Below are 18,888 nucleotides of genomic sequence, written 5' to 3'. Positions count from 1 at the left end.
CAAAACAAAAGCACCAAGACTTCCCTAAGGTTTCACCCGCGCACATCTGCTTGGCGCTGCAGCGGAGGTTGGGATCGTCCCCCGACATCGGCTAAAAGCCATATCCCATACGGCTGCCATGTCTCGATTTAACCCACGATATTATGAGATGTCCAATCATGTTTTTAAAACCCGTGGCGTTGCTCTTGGTGATATGCGAGTCATTGGCTGATATTCCCCCGCTGTATCGATCGCGACCATATGACCTTGGCGCGTTTGACCGATGGCCTCACCAGCTGTACCACTCATCCAATGCTATTGGACCTATCCTGAACATTCACGACAAAAGTTCCCTGTGTTACAATGAGAGCATTTACACCGTCGTGCCCTACTGGGGAAAGCAGGTGAACATCCCAGGAGTGATGCTCCTTGATACAAAAGGGTATCTCGTTTGGCACACGACTGGGTATGTCACCGCAGACATACAGTCCTTCCAAGGAGAGGACTATGTTGTCTCGCTTTCTGAAGACTCAACCTATTATGCGTTGGTAAGTTGCCGATTGGCGGCATTACATCAGGAAATATTCTAATGTCCTTTAGATAAACTCCCGCTATGAGGAAGCTTATCAGATCCGTTCAGGCAATGGGTGGCAGCTTGATGCGCACGAGTTAACCCTGACTCCTTCAGGGACGGCACTTCTAGTTATCAATGGTGTCTTTCCGGTGAACCAAACGGCATTCGAGGCACCACCGGAAGTTGAATTCATTTTCGATGCAGGGTTCCAGGAGATCGAAGTCCAGACAGGAGAAGTTCTATTTGAGTGGCGAGCTTCGGACCATTATAGATTTGAAGAGTACTATCATTTCCAGCCGGGCGATGGCAAAACCGAAAAGACCGCGCCGGATCTGTTCCATGTCAACAGCATCGAGAAAGACGATCTCGGCAATTACCTCATTTCCTGTCGAATGATGAGCTCCGTTGTCTATGTAGATGGTCAAACAGGCGCCGTGATCTGGAAGCTAGGAGGGAAAGCAAATATGTTCAAAGACCTATCCGGTGGCGCAGCGACAGACTTCAACGGTCAGCACCATGCCCGGTTCCACGAAAATGGTCGGATTGTTTCAATTTTCGACAACGGGAACTGCCCTGGCCGTCCCGTGACAGGTTCAACCCGGGGTTTGACGGTGGTCCTGGACACAGAGAAGATGACTGTGCAGTTGCAGCATGAATACATCAGCCCGAACAGTGTCCTCACCGAGAACAGTGGGTCAATGCAGATCTTGGATAGCGGCAATGTCATCCTAGGCTTTGGACCCAACGCAAACTGGGCTGAATATGCCTCGAACGGATCTTTGCTCTGCAATGTCCATATAGGCCCCGAAACATTCTTTAACAGCGGAGAAATCCGTACTTATCGGATCTCGAAGAGCCCCTGGATCGGTCATCCTCAGACCGTGCCTGAGATTGCCGTGGATGATGGACGAGTGTATGTGAGTTGGAATGGAGCCACGGAAGTGGCTACGTGGTCTTTGGATGGAACCGATATTGAGGGTGGTGGGGGAGCATCCACTTTCTTGGGGAAATTTCCTAAAGACGGCTTTGAGACTGAGATATCTGTTCCTACCAACCGGACTGGCCGGTATTTCTTTGTCAGTGCTCTGAATAGAGCCGGTCAGGTTCTCGGGTCAACCTCTACAGTGCATTGGCCTCGGCCTAGACAAGGCATTGTATACCAGGGTCCTTGAAGTCCTCTAGCATAGAAAAGTAAATGAGAAGAAAGTCACCTCTGTTTTTAGTCCTCCAACTTGTCATGCCTAGGTGAGCTAACTGCTCTTTTAGTGGTGATCTTCCTCTTGGGGCTACCCCAGAAAAGTAAATTGCCGTAATGATCTCATTCACTAGACTAGAACTTAGGAATACTTCCTGTAAATCCAAGCTACTATTCCACATGCATACAACGTATATTAAATCAAGAATCGTACATTCGTTGTGCTTTTCGCCACTAATTAAGTCGGTGGGATGTTCAGGGGAAAACGTTTCCGACCATGAGCCCCCTGAATCGGATGGAATGTGACGGAGCAGCACAAAATCATGATTGATCGACAGCGAGATCTCCAACTACTCTCGGATGGCGATGGAAAGCTTGAGCTGTATTTGAAAATACTAGATCAAGTGTTAGAAACATTCAAACTGTTGTTTGGACACTTCGCATAGCTTGTCGATTCCAGGACCCACAGTCGACTCCCGAAATCTCTTCGCGCCCCTGACGCGTTGTCTTTATTAGGAGGACAGCGTATTGCTAGGCCTCGATTGTCTTTATAAACCCGGAGATCCCGGAAATTATTCTAGAAGCTTGTTTCAATCAGCTGCTTGGACACGGGTTAGTGCCCTTCCGTTGAGTTATATTTAACAGGATTAACATAAAGACTAGGCTTTGCCGTACTAAGGCATCATGGATCCCTCTACATACACAGATCCCCAGCTCACCTACCAAGATCGACTGGTGATTGCTGCTATTGTTGAGCCTCAACCCAGCTCAGATGGTAATACCCCTGTATTGTCGGTCAAATAACAAACTAACAAAGGTCCAGGCCAAAAAGATGCACCGCCATTGGACAAGCTGAGCACCGAAGAAACAGTCCAAAAGCTTCAAAATCTCAATGATCCCTCTCATGTAGAATTTGATCCCACCGTCTCCCAATTCTGGGATACCCCGCTGCTGAGGGCCAAGCTACCCGCTTCCTTTCAGAAGTATGTGCTCACGCCATACATCAACTGGGCGAAAGGGATCGTGCGATACGAGACCGACGTGGTCATGGTAACGCACCTTATACTTTACTTCACCACTATTGTGCCAAGTGCTGCATTCCTATATTACCGATTCTCGTACCTCCACGGCGCCTTGCACTGGCTCATTATGGGGTTTTATTGCGGTGCTTTCACGCTGATGAAGCACCAGCACATCCACATGAATGGAGTCCTGACCCCAAAATTATATCTGTTCGACACGCTTTTCCCGTACCTGCTGGACCCCATGCACGGACATACGTGGAACTCTTACTACTACCACCATATCAAACACCATCACGTTGAGGGTAACGGCGGAGACGACCTGAGCTCAACCATGTACTACAACCGCGACAGCATCCCGGACTTCCTGACCTATGTCGGCCGGTTCATATTTTTCATCTGGCTGGAACTCCCAATGTACTTTTGGAGAAAGGGGCAGTTCAAGTATGCAGTCAAATGCGCCTTCTGGGAGGTGGGCAGCTACGTTGCCATTTATATGCTTTACAACTACGTCAATGCCCGTGCTACCACGTTCGTGTTCATTCTTCCGCTCACCGTTATGCGCTTGGGCTTGATGGTCGGCAACTGGGGCCAGCATGCTTTCGTGGATCCAGCCGACCCTAATTCGGACTACCTGTCCAGTATCACACTGATTGATGTTCCGGTGAGTTTCCATTGGCCTGCTGAACACGTCGAATCAAGACTGACAAATATCAGAGTAACCGATTCTCTTTCAATGATGGCTACCACACTTCTCACCACTTGAACCCGCGCCGTCACTGGAGAGATCACCCTGTCGCTTTCCTCAAGCAGAAGGACCGCTATGCGAAGGAAGACGCTCTGGTCTTCCGAAATGTCGATTATATTTTTATCACTGTGAACCTACTCCGGAAGAACTACGACTACCTCGCTAAATGTCTGATCCCCATTGGTGATCAAGTCAACTGGACTATGGAGGAACGAGTGGAGATGCTACGTCGTCGGACGCGGAAGATCCCCAAAACGTCCTCAAAAAAGAATGAATAGAAGGCGTTGGCTTTGGGATCTTCTGCCCGATAGATAGATATGTTTTGGGTTCCTGATTTTCTGTATTCACAAAGCAGTTATCTAGAATATTTTTCATTGAATATAATATACCTTGCCGAGACGTGAATGTAGGCGGGCATATGTACCCATAGGTTACCTAGGCACCCGAGGTATTTGTACTAGAGAATCGTAGTCCCTATTTCTAGAGAATCGTGGTCTCTGCTCCCCGCTAGAAATAGCTAGGTAGCTAGTATGATAATTGTAAATTTCAAGTAGAAATAGGATAGATAGCGAGGGGAGAAAAGGGACGTGGGACGAGACTATCTATCTACTTATCGGATCTAGACCTACTAGGTGACTGTCTTACCAGCCACCCGACCAGTAGGGAACTCTGGCGGAAAACAGAGACCACAATTTTCTAGTAGAAAGCAGAGACTACGATTCTCTAGCGAAAAAATTAAGGACTACAATTTTCTAGCGTTCTCCTCCGAGGGACCGACGAGGTATAGCACTCCCGAGGAAGTATCTACGAATCCGACTACTTTTCCTTCGCCGTTTATAAGTCGCTTCGGACGTATCTCGTAGGATATCCTACTCCTTAAGGAGCTTAGTTATACCAAAGAGCTTTCTGTATCCTTTAGGACTATAGAAACTAGTTGTAAGGGAAGTATACGTCGATCCGTCTTGAAGACCTACCCTAATAAGGACCTCTCCGTATCCTCGTTTAACTATCCTTTTGCCTGAATAGTATTAGGGACTTCAGTATCATTCTTGTAGAATTAGTGGAATCTATTTTCCTGTTAGAATTTCGTAGGCCTTCATCAGAAGTTGTCTTCTGGAAGCAAGAACAGTAGATTCGAGGTCATCGACTCCCTTCTACAGCTAGAAAATAACCCGTCGGGGCATACATCGTCTATAGAGGGAGAGGGAGTGCTGACCCACCGGAGGTATGGGTCAGACTTCGGTCTGTCAGGCGTAAGCCGGGGGGGATCCATGGACCATGATACCATGTTAAGGTGTTAAGATCCGACTCCTTTTTCGGTAGGGAAACACTACAAATGTAGTTTCCTGACCCTCGCTTCTTATATTTGTACTCAATACCAAGATGCGGATATACTGGCAGGTGCCATTGCTTTTGGTAAGAGCGAAGCTATGCATATATCCAGGAATATTAGAATGGAATTCGGGCAATCCAATTCAACTCCTTGCGATCTAATTTAATTCATTGATCAAGTCATGGACCCAAGGGAAAGCTTTCCGTTTCCAGCTGCGGCAAGCAGCCCAGCCACATCAATCAGTCCGACTGATTCTATACCTTCGATTTCGTCCATCCCATCTCTCACATACTCAACTTCCTCATCAGCCAGCATAGTGCCAGGAACACCCCCCTTTACAACTCCCATTATCCAAGAGAATATGGCCTCCGACAATCGGAATAAACTCGCTCGGACAATGGGTCAGTTGGCGGAAGCAGGATTCCGCCCGGTATGGTCAAGAGAGCATGGATACCCGGGAACGATCCCCGAGGATATCGGAGAGTACATTGACAGCAATAGCTATCGTACGCAGACCTATATCTATTTTGGCGAAAGCTAGAGGATATTTTGCTGATCTGACTTTAGGATTTGATGAACTGATCGGCCCATTGAGTAGCATTTTTTGGCTCGCAGGCCTTGATGAGCTGGTCGATGCAATTAACGACCCAGCGATTGCCCTCGAAGATGAGGTGCGACTCATCCCAACAAATGTCGGTGTACGATGGATCTTGGAGCATCTGTTCGAAGAGGACAAACTTCCAGCATCGATGTACGATCGGTATTTCTTTGGATACAATCAGCCGCCTGTTGTTGTTATGCCAGTCCGGCCTGATCCCATCCCACTTCAGGTTGGATACCAATACGCCTGTCATAGATTGGAGGAGCTGTTTCCTGCCAACAGACCCCAACGTCTGCCGCAGGAAATTTCCGCAATTCGAGTCAAAGGGGATAATAACAAGGATCGCCTAGCCACGAAGATTAGGAAAGACTATTTAAGTAAACTCGGCGGAGGCTCATTTTTGTACCGAGTGTCTACTCGGGCAGCTTTAGCTGCGATGATGGCTTTTTTCACCCCGGTCATTCACAATAGTTCCTTGGACAATGAGCTGGGGCCGGGAATTTATACTTCCGATTGTCTAGAATGGGTGCTGAAATTCGCTTCCGTCAATAATGCTTTGTTGGTCTTTAGAGACCCTGATTTCCGCAATTTAGACATTTGGAGGCCTCCCATGCCCGAGTGGCAACATATCATCGCGACTTGGACGCGAAAGTCACTGTCGAATGTACCAAATTCGATACCTCAAGAATGGAAGACAGCAGACATTATCCAAGCACCTATCTCGCAGCCAGCTTCGTCAAAGAACTGTCTGCCAGAACCAGGACAGGTCTCGCAGACCGTTGCAGTTAGTTATGCAGGATGTGGAGCGCTTTCTGCATCACTGGCGATGATAATCTGGTTCGAGTAGATGTTTCCTAGTGACCCTGACCCCTTTGATGCTATCACTACTCCGTAGCTTTATGGTCGATCACACTTTAGATCGTGGAGATGTAACCTGGCCACTCTTCTATTGTTAGTGCTTGCTATATGTTAACTACAATACGTATCCACGAATAGCCACAGCCACTAATATACAACATTGGTCTATTGTGCTATTCTAACAAGTTTCAATTTATATTTTAGACTAGGAAGCACTAGAAGCGCAGATGCCCGAGCCTAGGAAGATACCGGCCCATTCAAAAAGCGTATGTTACCGAGAACTTCATTGTGCCATCCGATCTCAGATTGTTTACCCATATCACCCACGTCCTCCAAACTGAAGGTTGATGATTGTAGAAGACACTCCCTCACCTCCGCCCCAGCGCCCGAATCTTTCTTCTTTCCTCAACTCTCTGTCACGCTTCCACAATTGGCCATCCCTATCTCATTTACTTAACCTCTAAGGGCCCTGTCAAGCAGATGGTCCACGTTCTCGCTAAGGACCTCGGCCCCAAGGATATCACCATCAACGCCGTCGCCCCAGGTCCGACTGATACTGAGCTTTTCACACCAGGCAAGCCAGAACCCGTGCTGAATGCCATGAAGAATCTGAGCCCGCGGGGACGCTTAGGTACACTCGAAGAGATTGTGGAGACCTCGTTATTTTACAGGGTAGGTTGTACGCATGAATGGCGGCATGGCCTAAATGGAATGCCGAAGGCGCGTAGAAGCCCGCTTATTGCCTCCCACGACGCGCTATACAGACCGAGGCCAGCTTACAAGATAGAGGCCCAAATTCTATCCCTCGCCCCCAAGGAAAAGTGTGAAGATGGCCTGTGAACGGCTTGAATGGCTGCGCGTTTGTTTGACAGTGAAGTTGAAACTCAATCCACTACCCGCAACTCGAAACTCATGTTTAAAGTCCCTGAAAAGCCGATCTGCTATCTTTTGATAGACATATCAACTGCAACGTAGAACAGCCAAAGCGAAAGCGAAAGAGGCTGGATGTATTTCACCCAAGACATATTTCCCTATCGTCAAATGAAGTTCAAGCGGGAGCTTTACGAATATTCCCAGTTGGGCAAAGCCGGGATTTTGAGGCGCGGATTTGTCTTCGGCAGGATTCATGGCGTATATTAGTTATCGAAATGAATGATTTCAAGACGAGCAGCTACGAAACATTTAGCCAGCGCACACGCCCGTAGTCAAAATTACTTAAAATGGTTGCGGCCCGGACCTCCAACTCATGGTGTGTCTAAAACTATCACGCTCAAAATGGTTTAGTAGAAAAAGGCCATTGCAGTCTGCGTTCTGGATTCAACAGCCGCTAAAATGAAGAGCCGGTGAGTTATAGGCTCAATCATTTGGTCATATATTGCGATTAGCCAGTCAAAATCCTAGAGCAAACCGCCTGCGCTTATGCCTACATGGTTTCCGCCTTGTCAAGAATGGGATATGGCCCATCTAGGCCTTGAACAGGAACCTTGGGTTCTGTTACGCGCTGCATGATTTTCCGTCACGCCTCAATATATTCCAATTTCTAGATAAACTGTTTCCTTCCTTGCTTCTACCACACAACTACTTGCGTGGCATTTGGCATTCAAATTAGTTTCACTTCCTTCTTACTATGAAATACACGTTACTTCACTAAAGCCTCATCTTGTTCTGATCTTTCTCTGATCAACTATCTATCAATGGTCATGTAACTTTAGATACTGCAAAGGAATTCGGAGAATATAGGGTTTCCTATACCATGGTATCTGTGTTCCGATTTATAACTATATATTGTTGAATTGGTACACATCTAAGCAGAAGCTATCCGCTACCCAATATGGCGTCCGAAGCAGTCCAGCACCGAAGAATAAGCTTTCTATGTTGAGATACGCGATGAACCCATGGGTCTAACCTGGCCCGTATCTTATTTAGGCATAGTTGATATAGTCTTGGATGTCGGAGGCAGACCAGGATTTGACCAAGGGAGAACATAAAAGGGCCCCCGTTCTCTGCACTTCCTTTTTATTTTCTTCTTTCTTCATCATTCATCCCCAGGTGGTTTCACGATGTGTCGTATTCCACTCTGGGTTTGGCTCTTCAAAGAGAAGAAGAAGAGCCTTCGGCAGCTCCACAAAGAGCTCCTCCACATGGAGCCTGATTATATCCCAAATCAGGCTTCCAACATTGACATCCACCCGATGGATTTCTGGACGGGGAATACCGATCGTTCCCTCATCCAATTCTTCACACCCGACACCGACACCACCTTCAAAATCGCCAATAGTGCTCTCGACCCCGAGGACCCCGTGGACGACCCGTTCACGTGGGTTCGGGCGATGAAGACAAATCAAGACTTCGTCCCCCAAGAGATGCACTATCAACTCTATAAGGCATTTTCGAAGTACCTCCGCAAATCTCAGAGGGGCAGTAACACCCCCATTTACTGGGACCTGATCCCGTAAGTCTACATCCCTAGGAATAGATAGAAAGCAGATTGAGACTAACCGTTGACGAATATAGCATGGAAGAAGACAAAAGTCTCTTCAACAGCAACGACAAGTACGGCTTCACCGTTCAAAGGGGAGCCGTAAATGCTGATGGAAAGGGCGCTCATCAACTCGCCGTCATGACAAGCGAAGAATGCTATCATGACACTTTCCCCTCAGTTGGAGAGCTCATAGTACTTGTTCGATGGATGCTTAGTGGAATCCAGAACCACAAGCACCAAATCGGCAAGTACCACCGACATGAGCGGCCCCAACTTGACTTCCCGGTGAGTCTAGACGCTCCATCAAATGATAGACAATGTATGACTGACTGACATCTATGTAGACAATGGTCATCTCATTTCTCCCCGATGCTCGAGTTCGAGTTTTGCATGGGTATTTCGACAATGGCCGGCTCAAAGTGGCCTATACCCCAGCACTCAACTTCGACGCGGAGGACTATGCCGACAAAATGGATGGCCTTCTCCAATGGGCATGGCCCCTCACTGATGGGGACACCTCAAAACCCATCCCTCTTCCAACGATCGAGGACGATGAAGAGGATGAGTGGGATGAGTGGGAGAAGTGGGAGCTCCGATTTAAGGAGGAGAGCGAGGATGAGTGTCTGAGTGACATGGGGGGGAAATCAGACACGGAGGGTGACAGCACTGAGGTGAGCCACGACCTCAGTGACTGTGAGTGGGAATTCGAGGAGGAGTAGAGGGACGAGGCGGTTGGATGAGAAGATGAGGGGTTTGGGGGAGTTGCGAGAGTTGACCCGAGTCTAAAGGCAAGGGGGCTGGGACCCAGAGGCGCCCTGGGACCTGATCTATCCTTGTCCACGACAAAGGCAACTATGTTTATATGTAGTGGCAACCCGCCACACAGTTCTGTTTGATATTTTTTATTTTGTTCATATGCACAATGTACACGGGGATGAGAGAGACAATCTGTCGGTCCAGGTTTCTGTAGTGTGACTCGTAGACATTGTAGACATCCAGGAAATAGAGCCTGAAGTGAGAAGAAGACTAAATAATTGAAATTTACGGAGTAGAAAATAGTTGGGGCTTGAGTGGAAGAGATGTAGTAGTCTCACTAAATTCAGCACTATCACGCTAGCTTTAGATCTTGCTCAGAGCCTTAATGACCTCCTCTGTGGAAAATACATCTGCAAACTCGCCATCGAGGCTAGCAACAGAAACCTTCTGAATAGTCTCCGAGTCAATTCCAGCCTTCCCAAAGGTAGCCGTGGCATCCTCGACAAGGACAATACGCCCCTTGTCAACTTTCAAGTCATTCTCATGAGTCCCATCCGATCTCAACCGGACAGGTCCATCTCCAAGATACCGATCCACAACCCCCAGATTAGCCGCCATTCGAACAGTAGTTGAAACACAATGATCAGTCGTCAACCCAGCAATGATAAGCTGACGGAACCCCTTTTCACGCAAATGCGCCTCAAGTCCAGTCCCAATAAAAGACGAATTGACACTTTTCCAAAAGACCGGCTCCGACCCATCTGAGGCAGGGGTAGCGAAGTCTAGGGGACGCATACCCTGTTCGGGGTTGGAAGGGTGGAACGGAGACTCCGGAGTTGTAGAGGAGTGAAAAACGTGGATTACCTCCAGCAGCGTGGAATATCTCGCAGCTCGAAATGCAGAGAGAAGTGCTTGGAGATTGGTTTCATAGCCCGGGTTGGATCGTGTGCCCCCCCAATGAGATATTGTCTTTGGATCGCAGAAGCCTGATTGGTTGTCTATCAGTATCAAAGCCGTGGGAAGGGTAAATTCCAATGATTTCATTTTGTTTAGGACTCCAAATGCTGAATTGATGTTTATTAGTGGTGAATTCGAATCCCTTCAAAAGTTTTTATACTACTATCTTAGGTGACTCACTCGTCTCTTGACTCACTCTGCTCACTCATCAACCCCGGGCAGGTGAGGTCCCGATACATTACAATTTGTCAGCATGTCCGTTCCAAGTTGAAATTCTCAGTACTGTCATTTACATGTTCATACCACTGTATGGTACCATACATTATCAAACCGCCAAATTCCTGTGATGTGACAGCTTCGTATTTTTCCAAGTAAAAGTACGATCCTTCTACCTTTTAGAAAAAAATCTTCTGTTTCATAATTATAGAATTACTTTTCGCCTAATTTCATCTCATTCACTGCATTATCAAAGTACCATCTGCTCATCGACAAATCAGAGTTACACCTGGGCTAGTTATAGCCCTTGAAAAAGACGTGTCATATCGTGACTTTTAACGATTTTGCTCTCTTCCTTTATTGATCTAGGATTGGTATCATGAATACTTCCCTGCGTCGACACAAGTGACAAGTTGACCGTCGCACATTAAGAATTCGTACATTTTGGGTGCGTTAGGCAGCCTAGGTCTGCAGGGACCGCGACGCCACTAGTGTATACATTCGGTGCTATGACCTTAGGCCGTCCATCATGTGGCTTCTAGCCTATACCCGGCATATTACTTGTGAAAGTTTGCCCAAGATGATCATCGAAAGTCAACAAAAGGGAGAAATTAATAAATCGAAAGGGAAAGCATCAGCTGCACTGCTAATAAAAAGCCTTGGATGTACAATACATTAGTATAATAAGTATTAGCCAAGTACATGGTGCAAAGAAAAAACTGCGCTAATAAAACCACGAGTCACCCGGAAGTCCCAACTAAGAGACCTACAACTGCTGTAGTATATACCACGCTTGGAGCCTATGTTGTAGTAATCTCTGTCTATCATGCAACCTCCGTCGCGATATGTTAATGAAGCTGAACGTAAAAAGTGCCTCTATTAGCTACATCTGACGGTTGATAAGGCACAATAATTGCGTCAAACACGGCTATTTTGAATCATAGGGCAGTACAGAATCTAGATGATAACAACACCAATGAATCTAGCCAAGAGGCGGAAAGTGCAAAGCCGTACTCCATACGGAGGACGGAATACACACACTTCTGTCAGGAAAACTGTGTCAAGACTTGTGCTCAAGAAGAAATTCAGAGAACATCGCTGGCTTGGATTTGTACGGAACGAGGGGCATATACGGAGGAGCAGAGATTTGCTCCCAGCCCCCTAAATGTAGATAGCCCCCAAAACTACGATCTAGACACTGACCCTGGTGCGGACCTGGAAACCGACCCAAGTGCAGACCTGAAAACCGACCCCTGTGCGGACCAGGAAACCGACCCCTGTGCGGACCAGGAAACCGACCCCTGTATGACAAGGATGTAATGGTGGGCACACCGCAACGGGACCTTTGAACCCAATCACACAAGTGCGGGGCGTCGTATGTCCGTACTCGATGTTTCGATTCTCTAGTGTGTCTGTTGAAATGCAGGCTCTACCAGAGTGACCAGGGTATAAGGGTGCCGATAACAGTGCGGCGCCGTACACGCTATACGAGAAACCCTAAGATTTATTATTTAACACTTTCCCTTCTCCTTTGCGTTATTTTCTTTACCCAGATATCCGCTTTGAAACTGTTTTGAGGAAAAGTCATATTTCAATACCAGAGCCCTCGAAACCCCTATGAGCAACAGAGGGAACAAATTACTGTATTGTATGAGAAAGACACCGAGTATGAGGAGTTGAACTGACCTCAAAAGGGCCTGAGACGAACAACATGGATAGCTCTCAGTATTTCATTAGCTGGGGGTCGCGGAGAGACATCCCAATACGACGATTCGAAGACCTCCAGTCATATCGCCGCGACTTCATTCGGTCTTATGAAGAGGTCTTCCAGACAGCTCAGACCTTCACACAGCATTTCTCGAAACAGCCGCTACAGAGTTACGATTTGGAAAGGTCGCTGACCATAAATATGGGCTGTGATCCCTCTTCCTGGAATAAAGACGCAGATAGCCCATCTATTGGTTGGTTGGACATTGTTCGTCACGGCGATTTCCAGAAACAAAATGATGGAACCTACCACTGCTCCATTCAGGGGAAAGTACTTAAATTCGATCAACAAGTACACGACAGAGTCGAGTTTTGCCGAAGCCATGCCCTCCAAATTTCCAGTCCGAGGCCAAGCAGCGCAGATTCGCTAATGGAGGCGGAGATCACTTTGGGGATATTAAATAATGTCACCGCTGAAGAAAAGGACGAGTCAAAATGTTACTACTCCCACCTACTCATACACTTGACGCAAGCAGCAATCTGACTGTAACAGATAGGAAAAGTCTAAAAAAGTTGAAACAAAAACTGATGATACGCCTGAGCGAGCTTCAGCCCTTCGGAGATCCTATCACGACTTATCCCACCCCAACAAGTGACCAGGCACAGTATTTGACACCGCATGAGCCTGAGGCCGCTTTTTTCCCAGAGAGACTCCGTGCATCAAGTTCGGCACAATCATGCCCGCTGAATGGGTCAAGCGGATCGGAAATGGCTTCCGAAGACCACGGCGACATGAGTTTCGACAGTTCATCTGAAGACTCGAGTGAGGATGAGACAGGGGACGAAATGTCAGAGTACAAGGTCCTAGAGAACAAAGGCCCCGAGGAGGAAAATGGGACAGGAGACGACAGTTCCAGTCAACAGACGAAAAATGACTCTAATAATGGAGGCAAGGCCGCACTAGCTGGTGACATGGCTGTTCCATTAAATTCTTTGCCCTCGAGAACTTCGTCTTCGATGTCTCGAACAGGAGAAGATGAAGCTATTATGTCAACATCTCATGTTTCTCTGCCAGAAGGCGTTGAAAAAGCCGTCTCAGTGAGCCCCATGCACTTGAAGGATCTATCGTCAATCTCTGGGAATGCCGTTCCGATGGACCCTAGGTCCTCGCAAAAAGCCCCCGAGCTGGATATGCGCATATCACACCCGAGATGTCCCCCGCGGGAAGGATGCAATACGCTCTTTGAGAATGAGAATTTACGTCCCCGTGCATATAAACGGCGGCAATCGATCAATATATCGGAAGCACGGAGAAGGCCGCGAAGGTCCGATCACAAGTCCGACCATCAAGAGAGATCGGTGGCTGCTGCGTGGATGAAAGCTCATTTACACGAAAACTGGAACCAATCGAGATTCGTCAGAGAATATCGCGCTAATTTTGGCCGAAGCCGAACTTATATAACCCTGAAGAGATGGATGGACGAGGAAGAGGGCTCTCAAGCGAAGAACCGTATTGTGGTATTGAAAGTTCCGGTTGCATGTCTGCGTGAGACATTATCGAATGACAATTCTTCGTCGCCAGCCCCGGGTCTTTCGAATGGTAAGCTGTGTGTGCCATCAACCTTTCAGAACGGGGCCCCCGAGAAGCCAAAAAGTCGCTGGGACGTAGCCCCTATCAAGATAGAAAGTGGTCTTCCGAACTTGCTAGACTGATGATCCCTCTTCGGGGCTGAGTATCAGAGGGTAGCAGCATGGTCTAGGTTTCTTTGGGGAAAACAATCACATGTGGAATTTGGTATAATTTGAGAAGCTTAATACGATGTTGGAAAAGCAGTCTACCTTTCTCTCATAGAATTTTACTGTAGAATAGACTCGTGTCTCCATCTCTATCTCTCTCGGTTACTTGGTACCTCACTGGATATTTATTTTACTTCATGTTGATAAATCAGTTCATACATTCGAATCTTCTTAGGGAATTGTTGTTCTCTACAGATCTTACATGGTCTGTATTGTATTGAATATTACCGTATTAAGTAGTCATGGTATGTATTTTATCAAAGTCCCTTTGCGTCCCCCTTGAGTATCCGGACTCGGTTCTCTCTTCACCAGCCTTGGCCCCGGGGAATACAATCTCAAACATATCAATAGCCTTCGCGTTGAACCGTTCTTGCTTCGACATTTTATATTCACCCTCTCCGACTAGGACAAGAAAATATTAAAAGGTGTACTCATCAAATAATATCGATAACAAGCTAAAGAATACAACCCCCCTATTGTAGGTATAATAGCTTCTTTCGTTATTTATAGTCTCCCTAGGTTCACTTTAGTTCAAGGCTATGAATGCTTCCCTTGATCTCTAGAGCTCGTGTCACTAAGATACATTGAGCTATCGATCTGGATGCTCGAGTGCGTGTGTGCTATTCCGCATCGACAAGGTCTCGAGGGACTTGTCTAGGAAAGAGTTTAGCACAGTGAGTCAGCGCGCGACAGGATGCGTGTTTTGCAGTCGATGCTTCCTTTCCCTGGCTCATACTGGACTAACATCAAATCTCGCTTTATTCGAGAACTGGGACAGCTAGCTGCGGTGACGAGGCATGGCGGCTGCTCTTCTGTACAATTCGTGCTGGCTTATAAGTTCATTTGTTTTACTATGGATGTCTGTATGAGGATTCAGTCGTGGATAGTGAGGGAGGGACCGTCCAAGAAGCCTGCTTCACGGACTTGAAAAGAATGGTTCCCATATATTTACTTATTTCAACCATCTACTCTATAAAAACAGCAGACAGTAATAATTACACGAGCATGATTACTTCAAGGATCTCTATCGCAAAGGAAAAAAGAATACAGGAGCAGCCCATAAACCCCATGTATAAAATGGCACATATACCTCAGATCCCCGGCTTAAAAACCAGAACAACAAGACACGCGATGCATGAAAATGAGCGACGATCTTAGACAAGGTCGCGCTTGACGAACTCAGCAAGAAGGGTCTTGCCGAGGGAAGCAGGGCTGCGCTCGACGATGACACCAGCATCGGTGAGAGCGGCGATCTTGGAATCGGCACCACCCTTACCACCGCTGACGATGGCACCGGCGTGACCCATGCGGCGGCCGGGGGGAGCAGAGATACCGGCAATGAAAGAAACAGCAGGCTTGTTGTGGATGTTGTTGGCCTTGAACCACTCGGCGGCATCCTCCTCAGCGGAACCACCAATCTCACCGATCATGATGATACCGTCGGTCTCGGGGTCCTCGAGGAAGACCTTAAGGCAGTCAATGAAGTTGGTGCCGGAGAAGGGGTCACCGCCAATACCAACGACGAGAGACTGACCAAGGCCAGCGAGGGTGGTCTGGTTGACGGCCTCGTAGGTCAGGGTACCGGAACGGGAGACAATGCCGACACGACCGCGCTTGTGGATGAAGCCGGGCATGATACCGATCTTGCATTGACCCTATGAACGAGATGCGTGAGTAATTGACGAGGCTTGAATGACTGCAGAAAGTTGGAGTGGTAGCTTACGGGAGCAATGATACCAGGGCAGTTAGGACCGATCAGACGGGTCTTGTTCTGGGTCTTAAGAATGTCCGTAATGCGGACCATGTCTATATAAATCGATCAGTTCGCGGCTTCAATTGGTACTCGATAGATCCGTACCGTGCTGAGGGATACCCTCGGTGATGCTGTTGAACGAGAAGCTGTCAGATAAAGTTGTTTACAAGGGGAAGCTCCGTCGGCCACGTACCAAACAACGAGGCCCATTTCAGCGGCGATGGCCTCCTCAATACCAGCAGCAGCAAGAGAGGGACTAATTGTAGTTAGCATTGTTTTCCTGATATTTGGAGAGCATAGGTGTGATCATACGGAACGAAGATAGCTGAGGCTGTGGCACCTGTCTCCTTCATGGCATCGCTAACGTTGGCGAAAACGGGACGGTCAAGGTGCATGCTGCCAGCCTTCTTGGGGTTGGTACCACCGACGACATTTGTGCCTGTCTTGTGTAAGCTATTGTTTGGATGCGATCGCGGTTGGATGAATGTTTACCGTAGGCGATTGCCTGCTCTGCGTGAAAGCTATGTCAAGCTCAAATGTCAGTATTATGCTTGTGTGATAATGAGAGCGCGGGAATTCCACTCACGTTCCCTGCTTTCCAGTGAAGCCCTGGAACAGAACACGTGTGTCCTTGTTGATCTTAAGGTTGTTCAAGGTCTCGCTATAGGCAGAGGTGGCCTGAGTCCGACGCTGGGTGGCACCGACATTTCGAAGGGCCGAGAGGGTGTTACGGCGGAAGGCCTGCATTTCTGCAAGATTGTATGTATGAAAGGAGAGGTGAGGTATAAGACGTAAGTTGAAAGAAAGAAAAGTATGGGGATGAAGGGCAAGGTGTTCGGGATACACACCCGGGAGTTTTCGCTCGGCATAATTTATTTTACTTAAGCGGATCAGACTTCGGGCGCAGACCTCGGTGACCACATTTTTCGATCTAATCAACCTCACCCCCACTAAGTATAACCAACTTGTGCTTTTTGGATTTTGAAAGATTTCCCGCCTAGGCGCGGTATTATTCTCTTCGCCATGGCTACCATGACTATGACCTCGCAGGAAATCAAGAGAGCCGCCAAGAAGAACGCAAAGAACGTACCTGAGAACGAGCGATTCATGCGAGCTTGTTCCGACATTGCAAATGCTCTGATTCAAGATTATGAGTCAAACCGAGACTCTACCAAGCCCAAGAAGGATCTCAATCTCAACAAGTTGCGGGCTACTTTTTCGAAGAAGCACAGCTTGTCCAGCTCGCCGCCACTGACGGCCATTATCGCGGCAGTGCCTGAGCACTACAAGAAATATATCTTACCAAAGTTAATCGCAAAGCCAATCCGTACGTTTAAATTCTCCAATTGAGGGTGTTGGACTATCGCTAACCTCGTCCATAGGAACCTCCTCTGGTATCGCCGTGGTGGCGGTTATGTGCAAACCTCATCGATGCCCCCACATCGCGTATACCGGTAACATATGTGTCTACTGCCCCGGTGGCCCAGACTCCGACTTCGAATACTCCACTCAGTCATATACTGGATATGAACCGACCTCGATGCGAGCGATCCGCGCTCGTTATGATCCGTTCGAGCAGGCACGAGGACGTGTAGACCAAATCAAAGCTCTCGGTCACAGTGTGGACAAGGTGGAATACATTATTATGGGCGGAACCTTCATGTCGCTGCCCGAAGATTACCGGGACACCTTCATCTCCCAGCTTCACAACGCGCTGAGCGGATATCAAACGGACAATGTTGACGAGGCCGTGCTAGCAGGCGAAATGAGCAACGTGAAGTGTGTGGGTATCACAATCGAAACTCGGCCAGATTACTGTCTGGATACACATCTGAGCAGCATGCTCCGCTACGGTTGCACGCGGTTGGAGGTTGGTGTACAGAGTCTGTACGAGGACGTTGCGCGAGACACCAATCGCGGCCACACCGTAGCAGCAGTAGCTGAAACGTTCAAGCTTGCCAAAGATGCCGGGTTCAAGGTTGTCAGTCACATGATGCCCGACCTGCCGAACGTTGGGATGGAGCGCGATCTGTTCCAATTCCAGGAGTACTTCGAGAACCCCAACTTCCGTACCGACGGTCTCAAACTCTATCCCACTCTTGTCATCCGCGGCACCGGCCTCTACGAACTGTGGCGTACCGGCCGTTACAAGAACTACACACCCAACGCACTCATTGACCTTGTTGCACGAATTCTCGCCCTAGTTCCCCCATGGACCCGTATCTACCGAGTCCAGCGCGATATCCCCATGCCACTTGTCACCTCCGGCGTGGAGAACGGCAACTTGCGTGAACTGGCATTGGCGCGTATGAAGGACTTTGGCACGACCTGCCGCGATGTCCGCACGCGAGAAGTCGGTATCAACGAAGTCAAGAACAAGATTCGTCCATCACAGATTGAGTTGATCCGCCGTGACTACACCGCCAATGGCGGATGGGAGACTTTCCTTGCATACGAAGACCCGAAGCAGGATATTCTTATTGGATTGCTTCGTCTGCGCAAGTGCAGTGAGACGCACACCTTCCGTCCTGAGTTCACTGGCCAGCAGACGAGTATTGTCCGCGAGCTTCACGTCTATGGTTCGGCTGTGCCGCTTCACGGACGTGATGCCCGCAAGTTCCAGCACCGTGGATTTGGAACTTTGTTGATGGAGGAGGCGGAGCGTATTGCGCGCGAGGAGCACGGTAGTCGCAAGATCAGCGTCATCTCCGGTGTGGGTGTGCGTAGCTACTATGCTCGTCTCGGGTACTACCTTGATGGTCCTTACATGTCCAAGATGTTGGATCCATGGGAGGATGAGGAGTAATAACCTGGAGGGAAACAAAACGAGAAAGAAAACGAAAAAGAAATCAGGTGTCCAGCTGAGCCTCGGCATCTGATTATGCATTCACTGGCGTTGGCGGTCTTACA

General features: G+C 48.2%; 8 protein-coding genes across 8 annotated transcripts; 6 read left to right on the top strand and 2 right to left on the bottom strand.

Annotated features, from left to right (window-relative positions):
- Positions 1-158: 158 nt before the first annotated feature.
- LCP9604111_8946 (uncharacterized protein) lies at positions 159-1,725 on the top strand (the record flags this gene model as incomplete). The annotated part of the gene is made up of 2 exons (XM_039077145.1): positions 159-527; positions 580-1,725. The coding sequence occupies 2 exons, from the start codon at positions 159-161 to the stop codon at positions 1,723-1,725; spliced, it is 1,515 nt and encodes a 504-aa protein (XP_038925040.1).
- A 346-nt stretch (positions 1,726-2,071) lies between these two features.
- On the top strand, positions 2,072-3,796 carry LCP9604111_8945 (uncharacterized protein; the record flags this gene model as incomplete). The annotated part of the gene is made up of 6 exons (XM_039077144.1): positions 2,072-2,130; positions 2,347-2,360; positions 2,412-2,419; positions 2,463-2,523; positions 2,572-3,434; positions 3,488-3,796. 6 exons carry the CDS (start codon positions 2,072-2,074, stop codon positions 3,794-3,796), a joined length of 1,314 nt encoding a protein of 437 aa, XP_038925039.1.
- A 1,416-nt stretch (positions 3,797-5,212) lies between these two features.
- On the top strand, positions 5,213-7,150 carry LCP9604111_8944 (uncharacterized protein; the record flags this gene model as incomplete). The annotated part of the gene is made up of 3 exons (XM_039077143.1): positions 5,213-5,357; positions 5,419-5,681; positions 6,668-7,150. 3 exons carry the CDS (start codon positions 5,213-5,215, stop codon positions 7,148-7,150), a joined length of 891 nt encoding a protein of 296 aa, XP_038925038.1.
- Positions 7,151-8,370: 1,220 nt separating this feature from the next.
- Positions 8,371-9,511, top strand: LCP9604111_8943 (uncharacterized protein; the record flags this gene model as incomplete). The annotated part of the gene is made up of 3 exons (XM_039077142.1): positions 8,371-8,762; positions 8,825-9,077; positions 9,137-9,511. The coding sequence occupies 3 exons, from the start codon at positions 8,371-8,373 to the stop codon at positions 9,509-9,511; spliced, it is 1,020 nt and encodes a 339-aa protein (XP_038925037.1).
- A 400-nt stretch (positions 9,512-9,911) lies between these two features.
- On the bottom strand, positions 9,912-10,343 carry LCP9604111_8942 (putative isochorismatase family hydrolase; the record flags this gene model as incomplete). The annotated part of the gene is made up of 1 exon (XM_039077141.1): positions 9,912-10,343. One exon carries the CDS (start codon positions 10,341-10,343, stop codon positions 9,912-9,914), a length of 432 nt encoding a protein of 143 aa, XP_038925036.1.
- A 2,580-nt stretch (positions 10,344-12,923) lies between these two features.
- Positions 12,924-14,141, top strand: LCP9604111_8941 (uncharacterized protein; the record flags this gene model as incomplete). The annotated part of the gene is made up of 1 exon (XM_039077140.1): positions 12,924-14,141. One exon carries the CDS (start codon positions 12,924-12,926, stop codon positions 14,139-14,141), a length of 1,218 nt encoding a protein of 405 aa, XP_038925035.1.
- Positions 14,142-15,379: 1,238 nt separating this feature from the next.
- On the bottom strand, positions 15,380-16,725 carry LCP9604111_8940 (succinate--CoA ligase (GDP-forming) subunit alpha; the record flags this gene model as incomplete). The annotated part of the gene is made up of 7 exons (XM_039077139.1): positions 15,380-15,880; positions 15,949-16,031; positions 16,084-16,109; positions 16,172-16,234; positions 16,291-16,417; positions 16,471-16,499; positions 16,565-16,725. 7 exons carry the CDS (start codon positions 16,723-16,725, stop codon positions 15,380-15,382), a joined length of 990 nt encoding a protein of 329 aa, XP_038925034.1.
- Positions 16,726-17,001: 276 nt separating this feature from the next.
- LCP9604111_8939 (Elongator subunit ELP3) lies at positions 17,002-18,784 on the top strand (the record flags this gene model as incomplete). The annotated part of the gene is made up of 2 exons (XM_039077137.1): positions 17,002-17,305; positions 17,361-18,784. 2 exons carry the CDS (start codon positions 17,002-17,004, stop codon positions 18,782-18,784), a joined length of 1,728 nt encoding a protein of 575 aa, XP_038925033.1.
- Between the last annotated feature and the right edge of the window lie 104 nt (positions 18,785-18,888).

This window comes from Penicillium roqueforti, assembly GCF_015533775.1.
Source record: "Penicillium roqueforti strain LCP96 04111 chromosome Unknown scaffold_39, whole genome shotgun sequence".
Taxonomy (NCBI): Eukaryota; Fungi; Ascomycota; class Eurotiomycetes; order Eurotiales; family Aspergillaceae; genus Penicillium; species Penicillium roqueforti.
This window is presented reverse-complemented; position numbering and strand designations above follow the sequence as displayed.